The 17,101-nt window shown below is 39.9% G+C and overlaps 1 protein-coding gene across 1 annotated transcript in view; it reads left to right on the plus strand.

Annotated features, from left to right (window-relative positions):
• Window positions 1-1,760: 1,760 nt before the first annotated feature.
• Window positions 1,761-17,101, plus strand: part of ctnnal1 (catenin (cadherin-associated protein), alpha-like 1) — a 69,734-nt gene continuing 54,393 nt past the window's right edge. Inside the window, exon 1 of the mRNA XM_017694639.2 lies at window positions 1,761-2,380. Coding sequence (XP_017550128.1) covers window positions 2,276-2,380 — 105 coding nt within the window. The 5' untranslated portion in view covers window positions 1,761-2,275. The remainder of the gene's footprint in view (window positions 2,381-17,101) is intronic.

Genomic DNA, 17,101 nt, shown 5'->3' on the forward strand with positions numbered 1-17,101 from the left:
ATCACATGCGTTTAGTAACTGTAAGCTGAACAGAGATTTGGCCCAAGAGAACTTGAGTTATACACCTTGGATCAGACTTCTCTGTAAAACGCATATCCTATAAATCTGTTCCTGGTTCTAGGGGGAAATGAATGTGCTTATTCTACACTTTTCCCATATGCTAACTCTCACTATTTATGAGCTTTACATTCTGCACACTGCCCCCCCCCCTTCCTGGAGCTGAGCGACCAAGGGAAACTCAGGGAGGGCAACACACTGTCAGCATTTCTTAAAAATGAACAATCCGTTGGAAAGCTATTCTATTTACCCTCTATATATTTAAATTGCTACATTTGTGCACAAAATGTGCCCCCTGGTAAAAGCAGAAACTAGCAGACACAGTGTGAAGTTCTTGGACAAATGAGGAGTTCAAAAACAAAGATATCTAATGAAATAGTTACAGCAAGTATCAACTGTAAACAAACAACGTCAGCATAATGTCTTCTGATTGATGATGATTTCTTTGGAAAGCACCCTGGGTGGGATGTGGTAAAACACCCAGCCATAAAGCCTTCATGGTCAGTTCAGGTTTCTTTTGGTCTGCTGGAGTGTGCTTTAAAAACAATTGGAGGAAATATCTGATATTAATGTGAGCTGTCTGAGAAGAGTGGTAAACCTCAGCACTTGTCCTGGATAGAAGCCAACCACATTCAGGTTCCGCCAGTCTGGTGTGGCTCCATAGCTGAGTTTACTTGGCTAGGACTTCAGCCGCCCTGCTCAGGGGAAGTGTTCTCATGTCACCTGATACTCGTGACTCAGAGGAAACTCACCCCCACCCTGAGTGGCCTGTTTTACTGTGGGCACACTGCAACAACACTGTGCAAACATGTCACTTGTCGCAGGATTGTTGTCTCTAGTCATCAATTTGCCAAGAAATGGTGGAAGGTTATCAGCTTTACCAGAGTTTCACCGCTTAAGCAGTGAAAAGACACAAACACTAAAGAAAACATCTCCAACCAAGACAGCTATTTATACAGGAACTTGGCAAATAAAGACAAAAACAGTTTATGTTCTCAGAAGAGGTCACACATTCAGGAGCTCAGCAACACCATGAGATTTTCTACATTTTCCTGTCAGCCTCAATTGAATTAGGACATCTGACTTCAAACTGGCGGCCTCTGCTGTAAGTGTACATTATTTGCGACATTATAAAAAATAAATTAGTAAATAAATGGGGAAATCAACATTTAAAGAAACAAGTGAAAATGTGCAAATCTGCCTACTCACCTGCTAAAATAGCGCTACGGTAGTATCTAATGTGACATATTCTGTCTTTAAAGACTAGGAAAACCTTCTGATGATGTATCTTAAAGGTGGAGAGAAAACTGGGAAAGCTCGATAAGGTAATATGAGACACGTGATTTGGGGTCAATACTAGGATTGGAGGTTTGTTTTGCTAGCTTACTCCTTAAAGAAAAGAAAAAAGCTCGACGACCAACTGTTTTACACGTGCTAACTAGCCAGCACCACATAGGCACTTGTGAGCGTCTTGATCAGCGATCAGGATTTATTGAGCTCTATAGGAATTCCCAACGAGCGTGTGATCGTGTGCTTGCCTAATGCATGCTGGGTAGTACCACCGATGGATTATAAACACGAAATTTATACCAAATTTTTAATTCTGTCAGAATCCTACAGAATATGGCACAACAACTATTTACAATCTGCTAATATGAAAGTCAGTGTAGAACACAGCAGCCTGTGAACAGCACCTCTGGCGTTAACTGAAGTCACTTCTGTGTAACTTTTCTTCTGTTTTGGTCACACTTTACCCACCTCTGGCTCCTCCAGAGGGGCAAACAGCAGTGTTTCTGTAACATGTAACTCTTAAGCCTGTAGACCTCTTGCTGTGTTAGCCAAGCCCCCCCTCTCACTACCCACACACCAACTAGAATGCGCGCTGTGTGTGTGTGTGTGTGTTACAGTCTGTCCCGTACAGCCTGCCCAGTCTCTCTGGGTTGCCTGCCTGCTACAGTCCTGCCGTCGTAGTTGGGTAAACTCCATGGTGAAGACCAGTCAGCCGGCAGACGGCACTGAGTAACCGTGGATTAAACACACATTCTGGGCTACTTTGGCGGGAATAACGGGAATTACTAATCGGCGGGACCGAAAGCTTGTGAAGGAGGAGTGTTTTTGAAGCGAGAAACGCAGTTTAGCGAATCTTCCTGTCAGGCAACGTTAACAAACTCGGTAGAGCCGTTACCATTAACAGAGAGAGAGCGCGCGCTAGACGGGAATGGCTTCGTCTCCATGTAGCACTGCTGGTGGTACTAACTTTGACTGCGGACTCGAAATCAAAACTCGGTCGGTGGAGCAAACCCTCATCCCGCTCGTCTCTCAGGTGAGTCCAAGGGAAACTTGCATCGTAATTCGTGTGTGTGAAAGTGTTGGGGGGCACCAGTCTCCCCGGCTCCCCGCCTACCATCGTACTGACATGGAAAAGAGCAGAAAAGTGTAGAAAATTAGCCCTTTCTGCGCGGCGTTAATTAGCCTAGCATACATTAACGTATGAAACTAATGTTCGCATTTCATGCTGGATGTCCTAAACGTGATTAAACCATAATGTGGAAGAGAAAGAGAGAATGAGCAAAGACTGAGGGAGAACATCATCTTTAAAAGTAAAGCCGTGGTCTCAGTAGTAGCAGGCTAAGCTATCCATAACACAGGGAGCTCAACGGTAATTTCCTTGTAGAGGTTAACTAAGTAACCTAACCTATGTAGTCTGCGAAACTGAAATACCTGCCCGTGTTTACGTGTAACAGATCTTATTTCTTAGTTTATGTAGTGCTAGTTGTGCGTTTATTCTTATTATCTAGGTTAGATATTTCCTCTGACACAGTCAACTAACGGCGTTATCTGCATTTGTGTTTAACTTTGCTGAGCGTGGACCTCTCGACTATTACAAACTCTGAGGTGGGTTTAGTTAAATGTTATGCTAAGATCCATGAGCTAATATGAGACACGCGTGTGATTAGCCCTAAAAGATGAGAATGGAAAAAGTAAATCATTGATCAGATTTCCTACAGACATTTACTTTTGTACTATAACGAGCTAATTTACAGTATTTCCTTGTGCTCATATAGACAGAATATCCTTGTTAGGATTAGCTGAAATCTAAATTCACCTTGCACTGCAGTATATTAACAGACAAAGCTGCAAGCCAGTGCTGTACAACATAAAAGCATTTCTTTCTTATCGTAAATCTTGTGGGCTGCTTCAGGGGGTGATTTAAGATGATTGCTGATACACAGTGGCTGAAACAGTGATCTGTGGGAGACCGCAAAGATCATGACCACCATTGATGCTAATGAGGCTGAAAGGTCAGCGATGGGAGACTCGCTGATGGTCTATTCAGTGGCCCTCCCAGAGAAGCAAGACCCTTTCAAAGCTTGCACAAAAGGTGGCCAAAGCATCCCAATAGTGACCCTCCCCCCTTTTTACAGGTCTTTTTCACTGAGATTTTTTCACATGTAAGGTCTGAACTAAAATGTGTTGGTAAAATAATTGTGTTGTTTGAAGGGGTAAGACTAATAAATCAATTTATCCGTACGTCTGTATTAAAAGCATGTATGTAGTACCAGAAATCCTTGAAACCTAGAGATCTCAAAAGCAGTAATAAGAAGTTGAGGTGATTGAGAGGGAGGCTGTACTGACATGTTTGTTTGTGTGTAAAATACTGCTCTTGGCTTAAAACTGCATGTGCCAAATAACAAACACTCAGAGTTTTATTTACAGCTGAATGTTAGAGCTCTGAGCAAAACAATTGTTTTCCTGTTTTCTATAATTGAAGTTTTCTTCAGCCAGTGGCTTTGTACTTGAGACACCTTGTAGCGAATATCTGCCAGCAGCAGTGATTTCATCCCAGGCAATGAATATACTGGAGTAAATAATCTGCGCAAATGCAAGTGTGAGTGTCAGGGTTCAGCAGTGGTGTTGTGTGTTCTCAGTGGCTGTGGGAGGGATCTACACTGATAAACAGAGGAAATGAAGTGAGAAAAGCTACTATGAAGTGTGTTTGTTGACTCGTTGGGAGGGCCATGATCCATGCAGGCCGGTGCTGATCTCTTTTGTCCCTGTGTTATCAGTCTCACCCCCACAGCTGTGTAATAACTGTGCCTTTAGACTCCCAAGACCATAATGAACCCGTCTCTGCCTGCTTCAAAGTTAAACCTGTATCAGCCTAATGTGGGGTATCAAAATTCAATCCTTTTTTGGTGCCATCCAGATTACTTAAATAACACCTAGAGATGGCACAATATCACTTTTTCTTTTCTGAAACTGATACAGATTTTGAAACCTTGAGGATCGACTGTGTCAGGTCCAATATTTTTTCTTTAATTGAAACACTTCACTTAAGATGAGCATCTAAAAGTAGGATATCATGCTTCAAGTACTCAGACACTCTACTTATCCCACAGGAAGAAATACACAGCATTAACAACAGCACTAACAACATCACATCGTACAGTGCAAGGAAGTGCTATTTCAGTATAGATTTGTTTCAGGATTGGATCAGATTAATTCTTTTTTCCTTCCCATATCTGAACCAGTACTTCTGCAGATAACTGCCCTTTACCAGTACCCACCAATACTGATATTTCTTCTGTAATAACACAAGAGTGTACTACTGAAAATTCCATGTTGTTTAATACCAAATTTTAATACCTTAGTAGTCAGTCTTATCAGCATCATAGAGATTGATTGATTGTTCTGGAATCTAGACTGTTGTTTGGTTCACAGTGTTAGTAATATTAGAATTGAATGAGTACAAATACAATTACAAATACTTTTTTGGAAAAATAGGGTGTTTATTTATACATCGTGTTGTTGCTCTCTTGCTGCTGTTCTCAGAATGGTCCACTACAAAAATAATATCTGCCTCAGTGGGCCTGTGGTGGTCCAGTTCCATTGATCAACATGTTTGAGGGCAGCAGATAAATTGTGTAGCAACAGATGGGCTGCAGTCAGTAATTCTGTGTGTGCTCTTAAATGGTGATTGTACCTGGTAAGAATGACCAATTAGTTGTAAGGCAGGTGCTGTGTATGTGTGTGTAAATATTATAGATTAGCTTTCAGGCCATCAGACCCCTCAAAAAACAAAGATTTTTTTTCTATAATTCTAATTTATTTATTTGAAAGTTCACTTCACACCCAGGCACACATTTGTATTATACTAAGAAAAATTGTCTTTATTTCCAGGGCAAATCCATTTAGAAATGTTAAAATGGCTGGATGAGAATAGACAAAGCTACTTGTGAATGGAAGCCATTCAGAGTGCTGTCTTTTTGCTTTGGACATTAAAATTTTCACATATAATATATAAGCTTGACTTGGTCTGAAGAAATCCTTTAGTATTGGTATATCTAGCTTTGCCATCAAAGAACACCTTACTGTCTGTCCATGATATATCTGGAAAAAGTCACCAGAGAATGCTGATAAGTTTCGTTTTTGCATGAACTTGTTATTTATGTTCAAGCATTCACACAAATACAAGTATTAATTTAGTACAAATAATCCATTTGGTTCATAGTAAAATAATAGCAAACCTAATGACTGTAGCTCATTGTGCCTGAGTGTGCACGGTGTGATCTCGGCTCTTAAGCCAGGACAGGACTCGTGGGGAAAAAGCCTTTGATGTGATCAGTCAGATTTTGAATTCCTGTGACAAGAAAGGCTTGTTATTACATATTTGTGCTGGTCCTGTCTTTTTTTTTTCTTACAGTCTAAGCACCGCTTTCGAGAAAGATTTGTAGCTATAATTGGGCTGAAAATCCTTTCTCTGTCTCACTTTGTTATGTTGAGTCTTCATGCTTTTGTGAGTTCTGTGCCTCTTGCACTTCTGTAAATTAAAGGGTTGTGAAAGTGTGGGAGTTTTGCGTATTCAGTTAAGCACACACTCTGGCAAAACTTCATTAGACATGTAAAGCCTTTGCTATCATGACAAGAAGAACCTTTTGTAAAGTAGCTTGAACTAAAGTTATTTCATAAGATCACTGTGCTGTTGGCACTTCAATTATTATTAATATGCAAATGTTAAATTTTCTTTAATGCTACCAAAATTTGGATGGTGGAAATATCATGGCGTGATTAGAATGATGATTTGATGGAGAGCAGGAAGGATAAACAGCATGCCTCCTGTGGTGATGGTGATGATGAAAACAAATGAATGTCAGCTCTATGTAAACCACAAAGAATTACAGGGCCAGATACCTTCTGGTACTAGAACAATACAGCCATCATATATGGTGTGTGTAAATGTGAAGTGTGAGCTGTGTGTGCTTGCCTCTCCTCCACTGTATTTGCTTAACCAGTGGAGTTATGAAGGGCAAAGCCAAAGCTGATAAAATCTATAACATAGCCAGGACCATCTTGGCTGCGTTATACATGAAGCTAACACCACTATAGACTGAGACCAAAAAGGATAATGTATAAGAGGCCATGAAGTGGTAATCAGGCTTTGAGTAATGTCTCTCATGTCCCCCATGAGACTTGAGTTGCATAGCAGGCCATAAATTAAGTAATGGTTACATATGTGAATGTTATAGATTGGCTTTCAGGGCATTGGAATGCTCATGCACTGCATTATTTACAGTACTATGCAAAAGTCAGAAACCACTCTTCATTTATTTTATTCATAGTCAAAAGCAATAAAGTGCAAGGTATTCATTTTTTCAGCATCAGGGAAAAACAACATAAACGACAACACACACACACACACACACACACAGAGATATATATATATATATATATATATATATTAAACATATATATATATATATATATATATATATATATATATATATATATATATATAAAAATATATATATATATATATATATATAATAAACACACACACACACACACACACACACACACACATATATATATATATATATATATATATATATATATATATATATATATATTAAACAAAGAAACCCCAACAACTAAATGTAATACCATTATTTTCAGAATTTACTGATTTATTACAGCTCCTTTTCTTTACAGGAGACTTGCTTTTTTCAAAGAAATCTGCTGGGTTATTTGTGCACACTTTGAAAGTTCAGTCTTAGAAGTTGGTTGCATTTTCTGCTTCCCAAACATATTCAGTTATGTTGGCACCTGGGCTCTAGGGTGGACTGTCCATTGTTCTGTGAGCACCAGCATTTTTTTTTTTGGTGTTTCCTTTTCTCAGTTTCGGCTTCCTGATGGCTACACATCCTTTCAGACTCATAGTACTGAGTTTTCGTCTCACAGTGGAGGGATGGTGAGAAACACTTGTTTCGTTTTTTCATGTTGTGCTACATAGAACGGCATACACAAGAGGATATGTCGTTTACTTGCTACCAACAGTTTTAAGCAAAATTTAAGAATGAAAGCCGTAGTTGTTTGTAGATAAAATTGCTTGCTATTAGCATTTAACTTTTATAAATAATTGCATGTTTCCAGTGAGACTGATAAAAACAGAGTACAGAAGTGCAGAGAGCCAGAGCCAGTTTAAATTCTTCATGAAAGGTGAGATTCTGAAAACCAGAAAATCAGTCAGCCTGTGTACTCCTTTTCTCAAAGTGCCTGAGGCTGAAACTTACTGAAATGCAATGAAAACTCTTCTGCAGTGCACATCTCACTCCTCAGATCTCAGCTTTTAGCAAGATACTTACAAATACTTTTAGTATCTTATACAGTCCTTGCCTATTACCAAAATGTTTTTCAACTGGTAAGATTTGTGCTCTGCCCGTTGACTATGTCCTCATCTCAGTGGCTTCCAAGAGTGCAGATACCATTATGTCTCTATAAATGGCAAAAATAAAGGCCACTCACAGTTGCTGATCTGTTGCCTTTTACCTCACAAATACAGTCTAATGAGAATTCACGACTTCTTCTTTCAGTTGAAGAGTTTAAAAGGCAGCCCTTTACACTTCTGTATTGATTTTCATGTTATTCACTGTGTGTGGTTCAGTCCTGAGTTGCTCTGGAGAAATAGGGAAAGAGAGATGTTTTATGATGACTACATGAGTTTTTTTTTAAATATTTTTACAGCAGTTTACTGCAAATTGTTTTGTACAAATCCATTTGATATGCATTATATTAATATGTAAGAATTTTTAAACCATCATGCAAGTTTTAAAAATTTAAAAGTAAGTTAGAATTTCTATATGCAGATTAGCTTCTCTTTTATTGAGGAGTTCTCATATTGAAATATCATGAAATGTCTAAACTCAATACTCCACCAAAGGACATGATACATATTGGTCAGAGTATTTTTTAAAAACCTGTTTAGTCCAAAGAAAGACACCCAGAAAGATGAAGGTCTGCACTGTGCTGCCAGAGGTTCTCTGGTGCTGAGTAGCAGTACAGAGCTCAGCTATAGCACATAGGAAAGGCATTCATTGACAGGTGTGTATATATATTTAAATAATTTAATTTAGCAAGTATCATGTTTGGTGTCAGCTAACTTATTTTTCATCATTTGTTATAGATGTAGAAGAAATAAGACTACGCTAGTAACGTTAGTGGTAGTAACATAAGCTTAGCATTTGTCTGTTTATCTTAAAGACTTTGGATTGGGTGCTGTTTTTGGTGAAACATTCAAGTCACATGTCCTGAATTTGTTCTATGGGTATGGATTTAATATATTACAATAATAGTAAGATGCTGAGTGGTGTCATTATCTCTGACCTTTATGTGGTAGCATGGCGCCTTAACAGTCCTATACATTTTTCTTTGGGGGTTATTATTTGAATATTTTTCAAATAATGCCTTTCAAATTTGAGTACCAAATTTGACTGAAATGCCCATCCATATTACATTTAACTTGTAGACAAGAAGTGACAGCATACCCAAAGATGGACACCTGTTGTCTGTTTTTCTCTGAATAGTCTGTTTCAAAAATCATTGTGGAATAAGATGTTTTTTTGTGGGAACTTGGCTCATTCCTACATTTTCAGCAGCTTATCTGTCACCAGATTATCCTTGATTTGGCAAGGCCATTCCTCTTGCTCATTGTGTCCATTGTTGAGGGTTTCTAAGCATTATGAATCCTAGCCTTGAGGGCATGAGTTTCCTGCTTCGCGTTTCAGTAGAACTGATTGGGGCAGCGTAACTTGTTGCTTTCTGTTCTTGGTTCATGTGACAGCTTGGCACATCTCCAGGCTGTTTTGTTACACGGGCCTGCAATCTGTCATCAGGAGGTACGAGATCTTAATCTGTGCAGTAGTATGATAACACCCTCTCTTGACTGTTTCAGAGCTCCAATCACGGTGAAAGCTTGGGAAAGAGAGGAGGATCTCTTTGGACAGGTCTATATGTTCTCTCGTTGCTACCAGTGATCTTAGGGCTCTGGGGTAATATTGGGGTACAATGGAGTTGTCAGCTCAGAGGACAAGTGAACAGGGCTGTTGTTTTTTCCAGTCCGCCTGATCACCTCAATTAGTTCAGTGACGTATCAGCTCAGTGCCGTTTACCTAACAAGACAGAAATATAATGAGATCATTTTCTGCTTTTTTCCCCCTCCAAGAATGGACACGCATGCTGAACATTCATTTGTATCGTTCTGCAGTGTTCTTTGGCTCTGAGACAGTGCTTGGCTGCGGTTGCTGGGCTTGTGGAATGTAAGGAGTTTGTGACGAATACCCTACTTACCTTAACAGTAATTACAAAAGCCTTATTATTCTACTGCCAGCCAAGCAGAGAGAAATGTATAAGGGCTGATGCCTCTTCTCCCTGGACACCAACACATACCAGCAAGCAATGTGTGTGTGGCTGTGTTACATGATGATTTTATAACTAACCTCTTTACGCTCCCTCTTTTTCTCTCACGCAATTGGCTGGGTTGCAGGGCCTCTCTGAATTCTTGGGACTTTAATTGTCTTTGGGCAGCATTTGTCATCCTCCCAGAACAGGGAGCTTCCAATGATGTTTACCTTTTTAAACCTAGATTAATTGGTCAGTCCAAGCATCAACTACAATTGAACCTATAACAACAACATTTGCTTCAAAAGGATGAGCTGTTTTAACAGATCATTCCCTCTAGACCTCACTGAGCTCATAGGCTGCCGTAAATAAACCACCTGATAGCAGTCATAGGCTTAGCACCCTTTGTGATTGTCTTCCTCCTTAGATACTAGAATTCCAAATGTGCTTCATTAAAAACCACAGCCTTTTGAAAGCATAGCCTGGAGTGATACACTAAAAATGTGAAAAGAGCCTGCACACCAAAGCTTTCTGAGCATGAAAGGTAGTATTTTAAAGAGGTGTGTTAAAAGACAATCAGTTCTTTAGAACATTCTTTGAAACAATCATAGAGTAGTTAAGATGATAGATCTCCTCTCTGAGTTTTGAAAGAATAAATTTAGAGTGCCTTCTGCAATTATGTCTTGTCATGGTAGAGTTATGGTGGCCCACAGAGTGCTAATGGCAATAATTGCAAAGAAAACAAAGGATGACAACACTGAAAACAATGAACGATTAAGTGACACACTAACCACACACTAACCAGAAGCTATAATATAACAGGATTAAGCTAAATGAAACATTCCCAAAAACAATGCATTTTCAGCACAAATAACATATGTGAAGACTTAGAAGTAATGCACTTGTACAGTAGACTGTAAAGAAAAGTAAATCTGTAAAAAAGCAGTAAAAAAAATCTGGCAGCAGATTAATTTATTTAGACTCATTTCTTTTTCTTCTCTGACTTTTACTGTAATTTAGTTCCACTAGTTCAACCAGTTATTCTTCTTCTTCTTCTTTCCCTTTAGGGGTTGCCACAGTGGATCATCTGCCTCCATCTTGCCCTATCTAATGCCTCCTCTACTTTTACACCAACCATCTCCATGTCCACCTTCACTACATCCATAAACCTTCTCTGAGGTCTACCTCTTCTCCTTCTACCTGGCAGCTCCATCTCCAACATTCTTTGACCAATATATCCACTATTCCTCCTCAACACATGTCCAAACCATCTCAAGCTGGCCTCTCTGGCTTTATCTCCAAACTGCTCTACCTTCACTGTCCCTCTGATCTGCTCATTTCTAATCTTGTCCATCCTTGTCACTCCCAACGAAAATCTCAGCATCTTCATCTCCGCCACCTCCAGCTCAGCCTCCTGTCTTTTAGACAGAGCCACAGTCTCCAAACCATACATCATAGCAGGACGCACTACTGTCTTGTAAACCTTCCCTTTCACTCTTGCTGCTATCTTTCTGTCATGCATCAGCTCTGACACCCGTCTCCACCCACTCCATCCTGCCTGCACCCTCTTCTTCACCTCTTTTCTACACTGTCCATTGCTCTGGATGGTTGACCCAAGATATTTCCACAAGTCATCCACCTTTACCACCTACTCCTTGCATCTTCACCTTTCCACCTGCCTCCCTCTCATTCACACACATGTATTCCGTCTTGTCTCTACTGACCTTCATTCCTCTCCTCTCCAGTGCAAACCTCCACCTCTCCAGATTCTCTTCCACCTGCTCTCTACTCTCACCCCAGATTACAATGTCATCTGCAAACATCATGGTCCATGGAGCCTCCCGCCTGACCTCATCTATCAACCTTTCCATCACCATTGCAAACAAGAAGGGGCCGATGCCTGATGTAACCCTACCTTCACCTTGAAACCATTTGTCACTCCAACTGCACACCTCACCACTGTCTCACTATCCTCATACATGTCCTGCACCACCATAACATACTTTTCAGCTACACCTGACTTCCTCATACAGTACCACAGTTCCTCTCTTGGCACCCTATCATATGCCTTCTCTAGATCCACAAAGACAGAATGTAGCTCCTTCTGACCTTCTCTGTACTTCTCTACCAACACTCTCAACGCAAAAATTGCATCTGTGGTACTCTTTCTGGGCATGAAACCAAACTCCCTGATCTGAACCTCCCGCCTTAGCCTTGCTTCAACAACTTTTTCCCATACCTTCATGGCATGGTGTGGCTCATCAACTTTATACCTCTGTAGTATTTTACCCATATCTTAACACTAACAACCATTAAAATAAAATGTCTGCAAAATAAAGGTGATCATTTGTTTTTGTGAATTTATATTGTATTTCTGTAAATTATGAACAGCAGTGTTAAAATACAGTACATGTCTGATTTATTTATGTGCATTTACACCCCCCCGCCCTGCAAACACAGGAAATAAAATTTTACAGTACTGTAACCTTTTTATTTTCCCAAAAACAGGTATTAAACTTTACAGTAACTTTTTACAGTGTAGACAAGTAATGGGTAATGTACTGCTGTCAGATTATTAAATCTGTGCAGACACTAAAAACACATTAGTAGGTTGACAATCTATCAAGTGTTTTCATGGAAGACTTGAAAGAAGTTTATTGTGGTATATAAATATATATGCAAAACATATGACGTTTTACGGAAATCATGAAACAAAAACATCCTACTTTGGATGATCTGCTTGTGGTGTCACAAAAAATTTATCTTGTATCTTCCTGTCAAACAGCAGTTTAAACCCATCCAGGTTATAAGTAATGTTCCATCCCAGCCCAATCTTTGTGAATATGGTGTAATACAATAGAGATATTTGCTTAGAAAAAGGTCAGCATCGGGCAGACTGGGATTTGACTGATATTTGAAACTGGCATTTGGTGATGTGTTTACAGTACTACAGAAGAGAACAATCTGTATGCCATTTGTAAACAAAATACATTGTTTCTCTGTAATATTAATCCATGTATATGTAGTATCAATTTCTACATTTTCTAATTGATTTTGTGTCAACATCAGCAGATATGGATGTGAAAAATATTAGTTATCAGATTTGGCCCACAATTCCCACATTGATTCATCCCTCTGTGGCACATACTGAAACATTAATATTATTTGTAATATCATACCATTCCATGCATACTTTTAAAAATATTCATTATTTAAAAATTCAATTTAAATAAAAAACTAAATTATTTTATTATTTGACTTTGTGGCTCACCCAGTCTGAAAAGAAAAGAAGTAAGGAGAGTAAGCAACAATCGGAAGAGATTAAGAGTAAAGGAGGGTTGTATAGGCCTCTTTACATTTAGATTTTCAAGTTCAGTAAAACAGTGATTTTGAATTTTATTTAGTATATTTCAGCTAAGACATGTTGAGTTAGCACAGGCAGAAAAAAAGCTGTTTGCTGTTCAGTTTTGTGCACCACTGACGTAAAAAGAAGGGATAGCTGGTGAAATAAAGAGCCTGTTTCAGCATGACAGCGAGGAGCTGTGTTCTCTTCCTTTGATTCTCACAGACTGTGTTCCCCTTCATGCTTTCTGCTTAAGTTAGATCTAAAAGCTGCTCCTTGTGGTAATTAGTTCCATCAATCATGTCAGACTTGGTCCAGTGGGATTAGCTGTGCGCATCCCTTTGCTGGCCAGATAAGCACTGATAATGCATATGCTAATAATGCTAACATTAGCCATCCGCTGAAGAGATTTGGCTAGCGTGCTGCCGGATTCCCCATTCATTCTCATGAATATTGATTAAAGACTCTCAGCCTGGGATCCAGCTTGTTGGCAGGACGCTTTGGACGGAATCTCTCACGCCTGACTGTCTCCATGCCAGCGCCTGGTGATTTCCTCCTCAGCAGTGGCTGGTTAGACATGAAGACAGTCTGTCTGCTGTCGTCTGCTTTTTAGGTTAACAGAGTCGCATAGGTAGTGAGATTTGGCTGCCTAGGACAGCTGGTTTTACAGATTTAGAGGCTCTTAGTACCATGGTGACAGGAGCTGGCTACAGCTGCTGTTCATTTTGAGGGTGACAGTGTAGAATATTATACCCCACTCTGAGAAAAAAGGTGTGTAAGTTTGTATTGATTATTTTTAGCTCTTAGCTCATTGAAGTTAGTCAAGTCGTTCTGTGAAAAAAAAAAAAAAAAGAAGAAGGGATACTTTATTATAATTGGGGGACGATGCAGACATCTGAAATTTTTTATATACATATCTGCCGATGCTGGCACAAACATTTCTAAAATGTAAAAATTGGAACTACATGGACTTGCATTCGCATTACAGAGAAATCTAACATTTATTCCTGTAGGTATGCAGTAAAATTAATAAAATGTAGATATTTTAGCTGTGTATCCCTGTGTCACCTAAACATGCTCTTCTAGAGTACAATAAATACCTCATCAGATATTAATTTAGAAGTATAAGGAAATCTGAACATCTATCTGATGCTGATAATTTTATTTTAAGCAATTATGTGATACCGTTACGGTTCTGTTTCCATTGTGTCTTACAGTAAATGAAATCAAAACAAACAGAAGTCAAAGCAGACTCAAACCCATCAACACACAATGCGAAAGCGAGTGTAAATGTAGTTTACCCTGCAGCTAACAGTGTAATTGTGGAATTTTTTTGTGGTATTGTGGTATTTCTACCTTAACACAGTGGTATTGTATGTTACCCAACCCAGCTTACAACATACAATTGCAACGTCACAATTGTTGAAATTGTATTACTTATGAAGAGATTATTTTTGTCAGGCTTTTGACAGACTTTGTGTACAGTTGTTTAAGGTGTTGAACAAGTGCCTGAGAGAGAAAGTGGTGGTGGTGTTCTGGTGCATTCCATTATTCAGACGATGGTATGGTCACAGCATTCCTTGGTGAGGATCAGGTTGCGAGAATTAGGGTGCATGTTTATGTGAGGGCAGGGGGTTTCTCCACTCCAGGGGGGAGCAGGGAAAGGGGTCACAGTTCAACCCTTGAGGGCTAAGACCTGGATTCACTCTTGCTTTGTCTGTAATATGTGACTTATTGCCAAAGCCCCATGGGCTTGAACTTCTAATAACTGCAGTCCACAGTCTTCTGTATTTCACTAGTGAATCATGCTTTGCTGTTTCAAACCGAGGGACTTTTTAATAGTAGAGTGGACAATGAAAATTGTCTGTGGTGTTTGATTTGTTTAACTGAATGCAGTGAAGGTGACGCTTGGGCACTTGACATTGCTCTGGGCCTTGAAAGTCCTTTTTTTTCAACACAAACATTAATATACATTAAAAAATCTCCTAGTAGCTCCATGTTCTGTCTTCAAAATGTTTCCATGCTGACTCCGATACTGACACCTTCTTTTGAATTACAGACATAAAGTGGGTGTGGCTTAAAGCAGAAATAGAATTACAGGCTAATCAAGAAACGCTGATGTTAGTAACATGCATTTAGAATTCAAACAGCAAAACAATGGTCTGAATATAAGAGGAAGCATGCTAATTGGCTTACTGAGTGCCAACTTGAGGAGTAAAATTTGTTACTGAATAACCGAAGTTGTCGGTACTCAGCAGTGTTGAAGTAATTCAGTTAGTGCTATGAAAGTATTGAATTCTGATATCCAGCCTTATATAGACTTCAAAAATCTATCATAATGAATTATTTATAAGTGAACAGCATGGCAATATGGAAATAGAGCCCTGGCGCAGAAGATTCCGTTTAAAATATGATCATTACGTCTTCACAAGACATGTGTATTAATGGTGAGGCTAAAAGGTCAAACAGTCAAGCAGATGCTTAATTTTGAAGTGGCCTGTGCCTCCAGGTTCCAGGCACTGAAAAAAAAGATAAGAAGGTGAGGTGATAATTACCAAGATCTCTCTTTCTTCCTTTTCACTTCTTGCTGTGCTCACTCTCGAGCCAGACACAGTAGGTGATAATGATTCTGGGGAAATTATAGAGGGTCCAGTATTGATTCAGAGTCTAACCACACCAACTGGTTCAACTTGAGTGTGTTACTACTCCGATTGAACACTCACCGAAATGAAAAACGACAAGGATTCATTGAGCGGATAAATCTGAGCCATTCAGGGCCACTGGTATCTAGTTTCTTCTTCATAAGGTAATTAGGCAAAAGGTAATCAGAGTTTGGAGTCAGTCAAGTTGAACAACAAAGGACTTGCCAGAGGCCAGGCTGTTAGCTTGCTGTGCTTTTAAAGGGAGAAGGGTTGTTATAGTGAAACCCCTGCCCTGTTTTTCACTGATTTGGCAAGCAGGAGAGCAGGAGATTAGCGCACGTCTAAAACATATAAAACAACAGGCCAGATAAAACAACAGCCATCTCCTCATAAAGGGATAGTTTTCCAAGGAGAATGTGATACGTAAAGCTTTGGAAGTCGTTGAAACAAACCCGCAGCTCCACAGGAAAACAAAGGCACAGTGAATTACATTCTGTTTGCACACATGTGGAGGGTTAAGAGCTTGTTTGATGATTGCTTTTAGGGCTGTCTCATATGGTCTGAATGAACATTGTACACTCTGATTACAGCAACTGTAAAGAATAGACAGAAATGACTAAAGAAAGGGCTCATTGTTTGAAACTGTAGGATGTCTCCTGAAAGCCTGGTAATTAGATTCAAGTTGTAATTTGGAAGTGCCTAGTAAATGGGCTTTGAGTGGGGTGAAACATGTTTGTGGGAACAGTATGGCTCTCACGTGTGAATGGCCAAAACAAAGATGGCATGGCACAGATTATTGATATAGACAGGATTTTTGTGGTGTGAAGGACTTAAAGAGTCTCTAATTGGATTCCTCTGCTTCTTGGCTTTATGACACTTGGAGAATTTTGCGTTCATTGAGACACAATTGTTAATTTATTCTGTTATTATTATTCTGTTGTTATTATTACCTCTCCATGGATCACCACCTTATCGTGGTGGAGAGGTTTGTGTGCTTGAAGGACCCTAGGAGCTATGTTGTCTGGAGCAAAAGCTCCTGGTAGGGTCTCCCATGGCAAACTGGTCCTAGGTGACAGGCCAGACAAAGTGTGATCCATAACCACCCCTATGAGGACAACAAAGCAGGACTCGTGTACCCTGCCCGGATCAGGGTTACCGGGGCCCCACCCTGGAGCCAGGCCTGGGGGAGGGGCTCGCCAGCGAGCGTCTGGTGGCCGGGCATTCACTCATGGTGCCCGGCCGGGCCCAGCCCGAAGGAGCTACATGAGTCCCCCCTCCCATCGACCCACCACCGATGGGAGGGGCAGTAGTAGGGGTGCGGTGCATTGTGGATCGGGCAGTGTCCGAAGGCGTGGGCCTTGGCGTTCTGATCCTCGGTTGCTGA

This window comes from Pygocentrus nattereri, chromosome 27 (genome assembly GCF_015220715.1).
Source record: "Pygocentrus nattereri isolate fPygNat1 chromosome 27, fPygNat1.pri, whole genome shotgun sequence".
In the NCBI taxonomy this organism is placed as follows: domain Eukaryota; kingdom Metazoa; phylum Chordata; class Actinopteri; order Characiformes; family Serrasalmidae; genus Pygocentrus; species Pygocentrus nattereri.